The 12,966-nt window shown below is 42.8% G+C and overlaps 1 protein-coding gene across 1 annotated transcript in view; it reads left to right on the top strand.

The window, feature by feature from the left end:
* Positions 1 to 8,706, top strand: part of CRYL1 (crystallin lambda 1) — a 64,892-nt gene extending 56,186 nt beyond the window's left edge. The window contains exons 7-8 of the mRNA XM_086481805.1: positions 6,452 to 6,558; positions 8,593 to 8,706. Coding sequence (XP_086337931.1) covers positions 6,452 to 6,558; positions 8,593 to 8,706 — 221 coding nt within the window. The remainder of the gene's footprint in view (positions 1 to 6,451; positions 6,559 to 8,592) is intronic.
* Positions 8,707 to 12,966: the final 4,260 nt, after the last annotated feature.

The following is a 12,966-nucleotide window of genomic DNA, read 5'->3' as shown; positions in this document are numbered from 1 at the left end:
GGATGTTTAGACAGAGAGCCAACAAACCACATAGACAAGAGGAAACTGTTGTCAGTCCTGTGCTGTGAGTGGATTCCCCTCTTTCTCTGTCGCAGTTGCATCTTTCATTCTTTTTCTCCAGTTGGAGATAGTGGGGCACAGTGTGGGCACAGCAACTGCATGCAAGGAGAGATGTTGATTGTTTTTAATAGCACCATTTGCCATCATCTTCCTGTTTCTCCTGCTCCTAGGTGCTGCCCTGTCTGTTTCACACTGTTTACAGATGCTAATTCTTCCAGCTTAAGCTGCTCCCCGGGCAGTATCAACAAGGATTAAAGTTAAAGGGATTCTGTCACACTTGTTTTCCATCTTCTTGTCCCTGTGCTCCAGTCAAGTGCTCTTCTCATCCACCTTTCCAATAGCCCTGACCTTTGAACCAAAGGACTCCTAAGTCTAAAGGCCTGGAGTCAAATATTTGCCAGTTTTGAGTTTGCAGTTGAAAAGCAAAGTGATTTTTCTAGCAATATTCACCATTGCTCAAGTGCCTTCTTGAAGCTGGCAGCATAGGGTTGATCTTGATTACTTAAACCAAGTTAAAGATTGCACTGGTCTCCACCAACATTTCACAGTGGGAGTGCTATCTTGAGTTAGCTATTTTGAAACTTTTTTTTTTTTTAATCTTAGAGTGAGACCATCTGTGTATTCTAACTTTCGGTGTATTTCCTTCACTTGAGACTCTTTTTTGCAGTGTCTACCCTCTGCTTGGCATGCAGGATACATGCTTGCATGTTGCCCTTTCAATCACAATGTTGAGATCAACTATGCTAATGCTGCTGCTCTTCTCCAGACTCGTAACTTTTTTTAACCTCTTCCTATTTTGCTGACTTTGCATAAGGCTTCTTTTCATTCATACATAGCATGCAGTGAGTGAACTGTATTACCTAGCCTGTGTTTGGCATGTCTCTGATGCATTGGTGAGCTACACCCACCCAGAAATGGTTCTGATTCATTCAAGTTGTAGGTGAGCTTCCAGTAGGAACTCAGTTTCCAGGACTAGCTGGCTGAGTGAGCTATGAAGGCCATCTCCAGCTCAGGAGTTCACATTCGCCAGGTAAATGGATCAGCTGTGTCCAAGCATTCAGCTTTCCCAGGATACTAATGTTATCTCTTTAGATTGAGGCTCATGGAAAAGATTTCTGGCACACAGTTGTCTCTTCTACCTTCTCCTGACTGTACCAGAATCAAAACTACTCAGATATATGGTATTATAACACAAGCTTACGAGGTGGTTGAGAGGTTCTCCTTGACTTTTGGACAAGTACCAAAGCTGAATTATTCAGCACTGATCTAGATGTCATAGACCTGAGTCAGCTAGATAAGCACCAGAATAACTGGTAACTGACACTGCTCTGTTTACCATTCCTTCAGTCACCAATTGCTCATGTGGATTTGCTTGAGTTGCCGTATTTGACTGAATTTCCATATTTGACTGAATTGCTATTTTTGATTTTGTGATTGTCCAGCTGGCAACAGCTGCTGCCAGCAGTTGTGAGTTAGCAAGGTGTACCCAAGTCCATATAGTTCTGCACTCTTCAGCGTCAGTTGTTTCTACTTCTACATCTGGGAACTTTCGATGATGTTGTGTGATGTGGGGGCAAACTTTTTGCCTAGACTCCTCACTGTTAGAAGAAAAAGCTCACATGAGCAACGTGAAATGTAAATATTGTCTTGTGGTTGGTGCATGATCCTCTTCCAGAATTGTCTTGTGTTCCCAAGGTTGCTCGTGTGGATAGCATATCCCCTGTAGGTTGATCTGGGTTGGCTTCAGGTGCCAAAGTCTGTGAGCCCAGGTGTTAACATGTAACAGGCAAGCAGTTATGCTAATGTCAGGGTATCGTCAGTAAACCCTGATAACCAGTGGTCCTTTCCAGAGTGTTTACAGAGGAGGATGGTCTCTGCTTACTCCATCAACAAAGTGATAGAATTGTATCACAGCCTGTTCCACATCCCACAGTAACGATGCTCTTCCTGAATCTCACTTCCTGCCAATGGTGTTTTGGAACCCACCAGGCAATTTAACATTTCTGGCTGTGTGTCAATCAAGAAAATTGAGCAAAATAGTAAATTTTCATATCATTGGAGCACCAATATACCTGTATGTCCAGCAGACCTCCCTTTTTGCATTGGAGAAGGCCAGAACACCCCAGAGTGTGTTCTAGGAACACATGTGCTCCATGGGTAGATAACACAAGGAAACAGGCTGACTGAATGCTGATTGGCACACTCTTGGCACCAAATATAGGTTTGAGCTACTTAACAAGGCTGATGTTTTTCTCAGCACCTCCTTCTTTCAGATACTGGAGAATGTTTCTAGTCTGTTTTTTAAGAGAGTTGAATACACTCAAATCTCTCCACGTTGCTGTCATGCAATGGACATGTTCTCCCGTTGTGTCCTTTCAGTTGTTTATCTGGTGGTCATTGTGACTTCAGAGTGCTGATTTCTTCAGGGAAATTTAATACTTCCTTAAGCGTCTGTCCTTTGAAAGTTCTTCTGTCTTTGGTCCAGAAACAAGAGTATTCTCCATAGTCTTACTGACCTCAGAAGCCTTTTGGAAAACCTTTACTTCAGCGATTTCAGGCATGTTGAGCAGTATAAGTGGTGTAGTTATGATTCATAGTTGCCAGTAATCAGAGGTTTCTGTTCCTTCATCCACCTTTCAACCTCAGCCATTTAGGGTTAGACAGGTGTGATTTCTACGGTATTGATATCACACAGTATTGCATTCCAGGGAACTGTCTACAAGCTGTTCAGGAAAGAGACTGCTTAATGACTCTTGACCTGAGTTGCATTCTTTTGTGTGGTAGTCAGGCCACCCCACTTACATTTCCTGCATTTTGTGGTTGGATAAGACCGTGAGCAGTTCAGGTTCATGATACTCAGTCTATAAGATCTCCTGAGCCTTTGTGAAAGAGTTGGTGACTGTAACTGCTTGCCTTTGTCTTCTGCAGCTTTCTCCTCTTTGCTTTAATAATTAGCTAATGAGTTAAGGATGGAAATTCTTCAGTCTCTCTGGTTCTCAGGAAAGGAAGATTGTCACCAGCTTTTAGTGGATATTCAGAACTTCTCTTCTCAGATCTAGGGTGTTCATCAGGATATTCACACTCATACTGCCAGACAAGCATTGCTCATTTACTGCTGTGATGCAGCTCATGACTTCTTGATTGATGTACAGTGGGAAAGGCTGCCTTACCCTTTCTTGATTATGTGGTAGTTAATAGCATTAAAAAGTCTGCTAGATGTATGTGTCTGACTAAATGACCAATTTCTCTTTTTGGTGCATTTATCATTCCAGTTACTCTCTAGTGCCTCAACAGTAATTTTTTTTAGATTCCTACTTGAGCTGATGGAAGTTGGACCTTTCCCTAATTCAGCCAAGGTACTTGACTGCTGTTTTACCCATTATTACCAGTTAGCTGGTTCTCAGGTTCTCTGACCACATGGTTTTTAAGATGTTCACAGCAGGGACAGCTCTGAGGTCAGACCAAGCTGCTCAGGGTTTCATCCAGTCTTGAAAACCCCCAGGGATGAAGATTCTGTGGGCAACCTGTGCCAGTGCTGGAGTATCCAGTCTGAACCTCTCATTTCAAATAGTGCCTATTTTCTCTTGTCCTCCTGCCATGCAACAACTGTAAAGAGCCCAGCTCTGTCTGTTCAGTGACCTCTCTGTAGGCACTGAGGAGCTGCTGTCAGGTCCCCTCAAAGCCATCTCTGCTCCAGGCTGAACAAGCCCAGCTCCCCCAACCTCTCCTCACAGGGCAAATGCTCCAGCCCCCACCATTTTGGTTGCCTCTGCTGAAGTTGCTCCAGTTTGTCAGTGTCTTTCTTGTATTGGGGGATCCCAAACTGAATGCAGTATTCTGGATGCAGTCTAGTGAGTGCTGAGTAAAAGAGGGTAATCACTTCCTTCAGTCTGCTGGTTGTGCTGTTAACATAGCCCGGGGTGCTGTTGGCCCTCTTTGCTGCCAGGGCACACTGTTGGTTCACCTTCAGCTTGCTGCCTACCAGGACCAGAAATTCTTGGTGTTCACAAGCCTGTGTTGTTGCAAGGAGCTCTTTCTTCTGCGGTGCAGGACCTTGCATTTGTCCTTGTTGAATTGTTTTTAGGTTTTGTATTGGCTCATTCCTCCAGCCTGACGGTAGCCTGGTCCTCCAATGTATCAGCTGGTCTACGCCCCTGCCCCTCCCACCCCCGCCCAATTTGGTATCATTCACAAACTTTGTGAGCAAGTGCTGTTAAGCAGTAGAGGTCTCAGGATAGATTCCTGCAATACTCCACTTTTACTGGCCTCCAGGTAGATTACAACCCATTAACCGCTACCTCTGAATCTGAGTATCCAACCTGTTGTCCAAGTATGCAGACCTTAATGTCCTAACTTTGATAAAAGTATATCATGGGAGACAGTGTCAAATGCCTTTCAAAAGTTGAGGTGAATGATATCCACTACTTTCCTAATTTCCATAAATCAAATGATTTTATCACAGAAGGCAACAAGGTCAATCAGACATGATTTACACCATGGTGTACCCATTGGTGATGACCTGCTGGCTCTCACGACCACTTTCTTCTTATTCCTGTGCCCAGGAATTTGTTTCAAGAGGACTTGCTCCTTGATTTACTCAGGGACAGAAGTGAGATTGATTGGCCTATAGTACCCCAGATTGTTCTTTCAACTTTTTCTGAAGATGGGTGCAATATTTGCCTTCAGTTGTCTGGGCATCTCAAATGATGGCACTGATGCATTGACTGGCATGGTTTTTAAACTAGGACAGAATGCAGCCTTGCAAGGGCATGGGCCATTTCTCTCATATCCTTGGATACGATCTGTCTCATCCCATGGTCTCCGGTGGGGATGAGTTATTGCAGATAGTCACTGACTGAATTGTCATCTACTACTGATAGCTCTTCTCCTTGAACCCTGCCTCTAAGCGTAGAGGCATAGGAGACCTTGTCAATGAAGCAAAGAAAGCAATAAGTAACTCCACTTTACTTGTTTCTCCTGTCGCTAAACCAGCCACCCATTCAGCAACACACTTTCCTTGTTCAGCCTTCTATTACTAAGGTAACAGCAGAAATCTTTCTTGTTCCCTTGACATCCTTGCAAGTCTCAACTGGAGCTTTGGCTTTCCTGGCAGCAGCCCTACATGCCTAGGCAGTGTTTTTAAATTTCTCATTTACAGCCTGTCCCTGCTTCCACCTCCTGTATGCTGCCTTTTTGCACTGGAGCTCATCCAAGCTGATCTTCTGATACGTTTACTTGTCTTCCTGAATATCAGGATGGACTGTTCTTGCCCTTGGAGAATGCTGTCCATTACTGGCCTCTCCACTGGTGCTGACCCTCAGGCTCTCACCCAGCCAGTCACCCGTCCCATAGAATAGCTCCGTGCATCTGAGCTGCTTCTTGACAGAAAGCACACTACCTCCTTGTCTTTCCTGAAGTCTGTATCTGTCCGCTGCAGCACTCAGTTGCACGAGCCATCCCACCACACCTCAGTTGCTCCAACAATGTTGTAGTTGTGTGGCCACACATGGAGCTCTTATTTCCCCTGCTTGTTTCCCAGGCTGCATGCATTTGCGCCCATACACTGGACATGGACTTCTGCCTTTTTTTTACACTTTCTTGAGGTTTCTCGTGTACCTGTTACCCTTCATTCTTTTCTTTCCACCCCTGTGCAACCCTTCCTCACTTGGACTACAGGTTACAGTCTCACTTTTCCAGTGTTCCTAATATGAAGCTTTTCTCACCAGATTGGCCAGGTTTTGGACAAAGATGCTTTTTCTCCACTTTGTCAGGTGGATCTCTTCTCCCCCTAGCAGTGCTCAACTGTCAAAGAGGGTCCTGTGGTCATAAAAAACAAATCCCTGCTGTTAACCCCAGTTGCAATACAAGGTATTGACCTGCAAGATCCATCCGTTCCTCATTCACTGGGGGCCACCTGGGTCTCCATGCCTTTGACCCTTTCCCCCTGGGCTTTTGATACACTCCAGGTCAATAAATAAAAGTAACAACAGGAATGCTTCAACTGATATGACACATATGAAACAGGAGGAGAGGAGAGGTGAGAGCACTTGCCTCGTGGACACTGGCTGGGGAAGCTTTCTGGTCTCAAGTAACAAAGCAAAGTATATCCATGGTTGTGCACTACGCCCCTCATGACGTAGCATTGCTGGTTCGTATGTGACATTAATTGGCTTCGCAATGAGGGCATATCTTAAATGATTTTTCCATTAACCTTAATGGAAATGTGGTGGGTAGAATCCGTTTTCCTTTGATGACAATTGGGTGTCTTAAGCACAAGAGCGCACCTTTTTTTTTTTGGACTCTGATTTAAGATAGTGCTTAAGCACAGTAAACCTTACTGAACTTGAGTAGGAATTTCTGTTGAAATGTAATTTTTCGCTCTTATTTTTAGGTATTTCAAATTATTGTGAAAGATACCGTGAAGGTATGAGACTTGTTCTGAATGCCTTTGGACCAGTTCCAGAATTTTCGGGTGGAATTGAGCAGAAAATCAGTCAGGTAAATACGGAGTTGATAAATGCAGTGACATTCAGAACAAAGAACGTTAGCTTTTATTTTAATATTTGTACTGCTTCAGTTTACTGTTAGAGGTGCTCATAGTCTGTATTTCTTGTGTGACTGTGTACTTTAAATTAAAAGATCGGTACAGAATGCATGTAAGTCCCTTTTCAAAGCACTTTGACATACATCAAGGGAAAGTGATCTAGCAGCTGAGTAACATTATTACTAGGCAGAGGAGTCAACTGCTAACAACTATGGGTTGTTGACATGAAATCTTTTGTGGTATTTCTTACCATTTCTGTCCTGTGTCCTCTAACGTAATACGCAGAGCTCCAGGCTTCCTTTCCTACATGACTTTTCTCCCTGTGTCTTCATCCTACTCCATCTTCCTGCATAAACCCTGTAGCTTCTTTCTTCTTGCTGTTCTTTTTCTTGGTTTTGTGTACTTACAAACTGGAGCTCCAGTCTGTAATGCACGCAGATACATGTTTAAGTTAAGCACGTGAGCAGTCTGGTAAGGTTACTTGCATGTTTAAAGATAGGATGTGTTTAAGTGCTATGCTGGATTGGGACCTAGTTTTGTCTATTAACATTTCTAAGCCCAGAATTTGTTTATACTCACTTTATAGGCTATTTTGTACAACCATAGGTATTAACTGAAGTATTGTGATTTCCTAACCCTGCCTTTTCATAGTTGCCTTGTTTAATGCTTCACTAAAGAACACATGTATGTGTTGAATTGTTCCAGATCGGCTGTCAGAGATTAATTCCAAATATGGAGGCAGTCTGTCTGGAAGATAGCATTTTTGTTCCTATTTATGGTAGTGCAACATCAGCTATGTTAAAAGGGAAGGAGATTCCTTTATGGTTAAACAACATAGACTGCTTATAATAACAACCAATAATAATTGTGGAATTATTCACGATTAGAAGTTTTTAATTGATATGAAACAGTCTGGTTTTCTTTATAGAAAGCTGGATTCCACTTCAACATCTGTTTCTCTGTCTCTTTCTTATCTTCAGTCTTCAATACCAAAGATGGGCTTGCAAGAATCCTCTCTTAAGAGTAAAACATTAAACATTTCTTATCTTACTCCTCTGTCCCTCCCTTTGATTTTTTTCTGGAGTGACTGCAGCTTGCCAGTCATTGGTAGCAGGTCCAGGTTTTACCCAGTTTCTCAGCACTTGCCTTTTAAACCTAAGATCTCAGGTGCTATTTTGGCAAAGATAACCTTGTGATCTCTACCTGCACTCTCAAAACAGCTGTTTTTCTTTGAAAGAAAATCTGTTACAATGTACTACCTGGCCAGAGCTTACTACCTCTCCTTCTTTCAGTGATACATTTAACTGGCACTTCTAAAACAACTTCGATTGTGCACTCAGAAATTTTCCACATTTTGTTTTCAATATCATTTTTGCATGGTAACTTTTTGTGTCCTCAAGTAGTACTGTACTTTCTCTTCACCATATTCCAATAAACAAAAAAATAATGATTCTGGGTTTTTTATGTGTCTTCCCCTGTCATTTTGATTGTAACTGTCACTCCTAAGACAAAATGTTTTTAATAAACATGGTATCCCTCATTACGTTTATTAGGAGCCAGAAGAGTGATCACAGCTTTGAACACACACACAGAGGAATTTGGTTTAGAGCACATTTTCAGCAGCATAAATGGCCAGGTTGCCTCCTTCCTCCTTAATTATCAAAGGTTATTATCAAAGAGACTAGAGAGTGATTGTGTGGGGCAAGCCGAGAGAAGAGGCTGATGCTTTGTTGTTTCTGTAGGCACCTTCATTGCCATATTCAGGCCAGCGTTCTCCAAGTGCGAGCACTTTTCTTCTCATACAGATTAGGTCGTTTCCAGTCACCCATGTAAAGAATTAGTGGCCTATTACTTGTGACTTAACAGACTAAATTACAGTTTGTGTGGATGGTTACATGGTCCGATGCAGGGAAAGCAGAAAAACAGTGTTGGTGAGAAACTTTCTACTCAAAACATGAGATTTAATCATCTTAAATTTTCTGTTCCAGGCAATGTCTGAAAAAATTCCAGTTGTTCCAAAAGCCCTGGATGCCAGGAGAAAATGGAGAGATGAATGTCTCACTGGTCTTGCCAAACTGAAAAAGCAAATGAAGTCTGACTGAGGTGCACCTTGTCTAGCAGGAGAGACCACATGAAGAGCAGATCTTCATAAAAAGTAGAAATTTTTGAGTGCACAGAAGAGGAGACTGAATGTGCAACCAATGATATGCACAAATGTAGAGACCAATGAAACACTTGGTCCAAGTTTGTCGTGGTATAATTCACGAATAACTGGAAATAGTTATTAAAAAGTTCAGTTAAAATGTATCAAATTACTACATATATGCATTAGATGTGTAAGCATTAAGTAGCTTTAGCAATATGAACATTGTGCAATGCTGGAACACAATCATTTTTTAAATAATGCATTTTTCAGCTTGCTTAGGAATTCAGCGCTTAAACAATATTTGCTTATGCAGGGATCTGAAATAGGCAAACATCAGTTGTTTGTCGGTGGAGAAAATAAGCCCTCACCCGCCAGTCGCTGCGACAGCGAGGTTAATTTGTAAAGCAGTGACTGTAGATAGGAGAAGGTTGTGTTGAGCAAAGAGTAGATTCACTGGCTGGTGAGCTGAGACCTCAACAGCAGTAAGGGTCACTTCACCTTATATCTGTAACTGTTGCACAATGTAGGGGAGAGAATTACTCCCCCTTTCCCTCCCTTTGGCACTTCTGTACCTGTTTGATGATCTAAGTATGAGAAAATAGAGCAGAATTCCCCCCTCATCCCCTACCCCTGGTTCTGTAAGACTTTTCAGAGACCTACTCGGTCTTTAAGACCATGCACTTGATACACCATGGCTTTGCCCCCAACTTAGGTTAGATGTTTGATGCTGGCCATTGGCATTGCTGCATAAATATGTGCCCCATTTTAAGACTTGTCTATGAGAAATACAAGATTTTGATTTAGTAGCTAGTTTGGGAGACTGTATGGTGTAGTGGATCGGTCTGGATTTTCTCCCAGGCTACTCCCTGACCATCTGAGTGATCTTGGGAAGCCAGTTCACCGCTCTGTTGCCATGTCTATTTTGTACGTTATCTGAAGCAAGAACTGCTTCTTTGGGATTCATCTGTAGTGAAATTAACAGCTGTAGCTGAAGGGACCCCAGGTATCTGCTATTTTGCTGCCCTACAGAGGGAAAGATGCAGTGGCTTAGATGTAGCATTTGTGCTCTACTGCTCCCCTTCCTACAGGAGACACCACATCTCCCCACCTCAAGGATGCAGTGTGCACCTGGAAGCAGTAATATCCTCAGGTGCTGCAGTGGCCTGTTTTGGTCCACAGCAGACAAAGTGTTCTTATGAAGGTAGGCACCCTGTAATATCGCTGGCCTTTGATCTTAGCTGGAACCTTGGGGCATTATTGTTACATGGGTAGTAAGAGTAACTTGAAACAGTGCATTGCACGCACCCTGCTTGAGTTAAGCATTTCTGAATTTGTGCTAACTGGTCATGCAACTTCAGTCACAGCACAGATGCAGAAGTTTTAAGCTGTCATTTTGCTAATGCTCTTGTTTTTCACAGAGCATGCAGCACACAAACAGGTTACTGCAACTGAGATAGTTCCCATTTTGAGCTGAACAGCAGAAATGTCTGCATGAACATACCAATACCACTTATTTCTGCTTAGGTCACAGTAAAAGAGACCTAAGGTAAATTGTGTTGCTTGACACAAGTGGTGGGCGAAGAACACACCTCTGGATGTGAAATACGGGATGGGAGGCATAATGCAGAGGTTGTCCTATGCTTCTTTGTATCAGTGGAGAAAAAGGAAAATTTGTAAGCTCAGTTTATTTTATCCCAATATAGACCTAGAATTGTCAGTTCCTTCTGTTGCTTTTTATTGCCACAGTGACTGGCTCAACCTGCATTTAGACATCTGAAGTTGGGAAGGTCCGTTCTCACTCCCGATGCCTTATTAAACAATAGTAAACTAAACATGGGGCCGATTTCCTCATTTTATGTATGTATTTGTATTTCAGACTAGGCCGTAGGAGGTTCCAATTTCAGGATGAGACGTGTTTTGCTATAAGCATATGACATTGTCATAACCAATTAGCTCGCATTGCTTCTGTTTATTCTGAGATATTTTAAAACTCAATCATGTCACCAAATATTTGCTGCCACTTTTATTATTTGCTTATGAATAAAATATTTTAATGAGGAAGATACTAACTTCTATGCTCCAGTGTGATGCTCTATTGGTAGCACTACATAATACGTCTTTAGAAACCAGTGCCCTGGTAGAATAATTTGTGGGAGTAAATAGACAAGCAATAATGTGCACTCTCCTCTAGTTCATGTGTTGGTGACCAGTTGCTGCAGATGTGGGGCCCTGCTGTAGGGGAATGGCCTTCTGTGGGGGGAGAAGCGCTCTGGAGAGTCGGAGCACTTCTGTGCTGTGAGCACTCCTCCGCAGGGTCTGGCGTACAACAAAGCTCGCCTTGGAGCATCAGTTCTCATCCAGGTTCACAGCTACAAGTTGCGGGGCAGATGCTTGACGAAAAAATGTATTTTAGCTGGCGTTTGCTTAGGGTTTGAAGCACACAAAGTTGTTAGTTGGTAGATGCAACAACAACTGGACAGCATTAGGAAAAGGTAGCTAAAGGAATGAGATGGGTTGTCCTCATCCCAGGGACCTGTACCCTGTTCACAATTAACCCCCTTTACTCATCTGTTGTTAGACTGTGTCTGAATCCTGTGCCCAGCTTGGGGCTACAAGAAAGACACTGGACAAATGGTAGGGGAGGCCCTTGAGATGGTGAGGCTGGAGCACTGGTCCTGCGAGGAGAGGCTGGGGGAGCTGGGCTTGTCCAGCCTGGAGCAGAGATGGCTTCGGGGGGACCTACGAGCACCCTCAGTGCCTGGGGGAGGTCATCAAAGAGACAGAGCCAGACTGGGTTGGGTGAGAGGATAAGAGACAATCGACATAAGCTGAAACATGAGTTTCCGTCTGGATGTAAGGAGACACTTTTTTCCCCATGAGGACAGTCAGGCAGAGGCACGGGGTGTCCACAGAGGTGGTGCAGTCTCCATCCTTGGAGGTCTTCAAGCCCTGACTGGATAAAGCCCTGAGTGGCCTGGTCTGACCCCAGAGCTGAGCCTGCTCTGAGCAGGAGGTTGCACCAAGGACCTCCTGAGCTCCCTCATGACCTGCATTAGCCTGATTCCAAGTTCTGTTTGATTTTGGCCTATTTTGTATCAGAAATGTTGCTCTGGCTTAAGACAATTAACTCCAAAGAATGTATATAGGTTAGTTCAAATTGTCAAGACAACTTTTAACCTAAATCATAAATGAGATTTAGGATGGTATGAACAGGTGTAAATAAATCTGCATTCAGGTTTTTCCATGCATTTTCCTGGGCAGATTAACATGTCATTAAACTGTCACAACTTTTCACATATAAAGAATTCCTTATAGAAAAGTCTGAGCCACCACAAATCCCATGTTGTTGGTGCCCAGGATCCACCCCTCCTGACGATGAACAAATGCTGCATTCACCTTGTTCAGCATCTCACTGCTTGTGGCTGCTGGCAGGAGCAGGGTTTGCCAGGAGGGGAAGGTTCCCCCCTCTCTCTCTCTCCCTTTTCATTTTTTTTGCATTACTTTTCCCTCTTGGTTCTCGTAATAGGCCATCACTGACTTCCTCCAGGGTAATTAGCTGACAATTTGGACAGAACTGCTAATAGGTTTGCTAACTGGACAGTGAAGGATCCCTTGTGGGGAGCAACTTGTCAGAGCTTGTAAGATACAAACAAATTCCAGTTCTGTTGAATTAATTGGTTTAATTATTTTCTTCAAATTTGTCTTACTGCTTTTATCCCATTACATTTTTCCCTCAAATGCAATAGACATCCTGTGATAGACTGCACCTGAAAGAGAGGGCTCTTGGAATTAGCACCAGCAGTCCTACAAAGTTGCAGACCTATTGCAGATATGGTCAAATTTTTATTTTGTTTGATTGTTTTTTCAGGAGAAAAAGCAATATGAATATTCAAGCAACTATTTTATGGTAAACTATGAGATATTTTGGAAGAATTTATCTTGTAGTGTCTTTTTTACATAATTGCATATTTTAAAACCTTGTCTTATTTTAATCAAGGTACACCTATAGAATTTTCTAAATCCCTGTCTTTGTTGCACTGCGTTTTTCTCTGTTTTAGGAATATTTATTGTTTTCCTTATTTCATGTGCTTTACTATTAGTTACTGCTGCGTATTGGAAGCAGAGTCCCATGTGTTCATACCAAAGCCTTCGATTTAATGCTATTGGAAATCAAACCGCCTGTTATGTGTAAGATGAGGAAGAAAGGGCAGATGCA

The sequence above is a fragment of the Leptosomus discolor genome, chromosome 1, assembly GCF_034619465.1.
Source record: "Leptosomus discolor isolate bLepDis1 chromosome 1, bLepDis1.hap2, whole genome shotgun sequence".
NCBI classification, from domain to species: Eukaryota; Metazoa; Chordata; class Aves; order Leptosomiformes; family Leptosomidae; genus Leptosomus; species Leptosomus discolor.
This window is presented reverse-complemented; position numbering and strand designations above follow the sequence as displayed.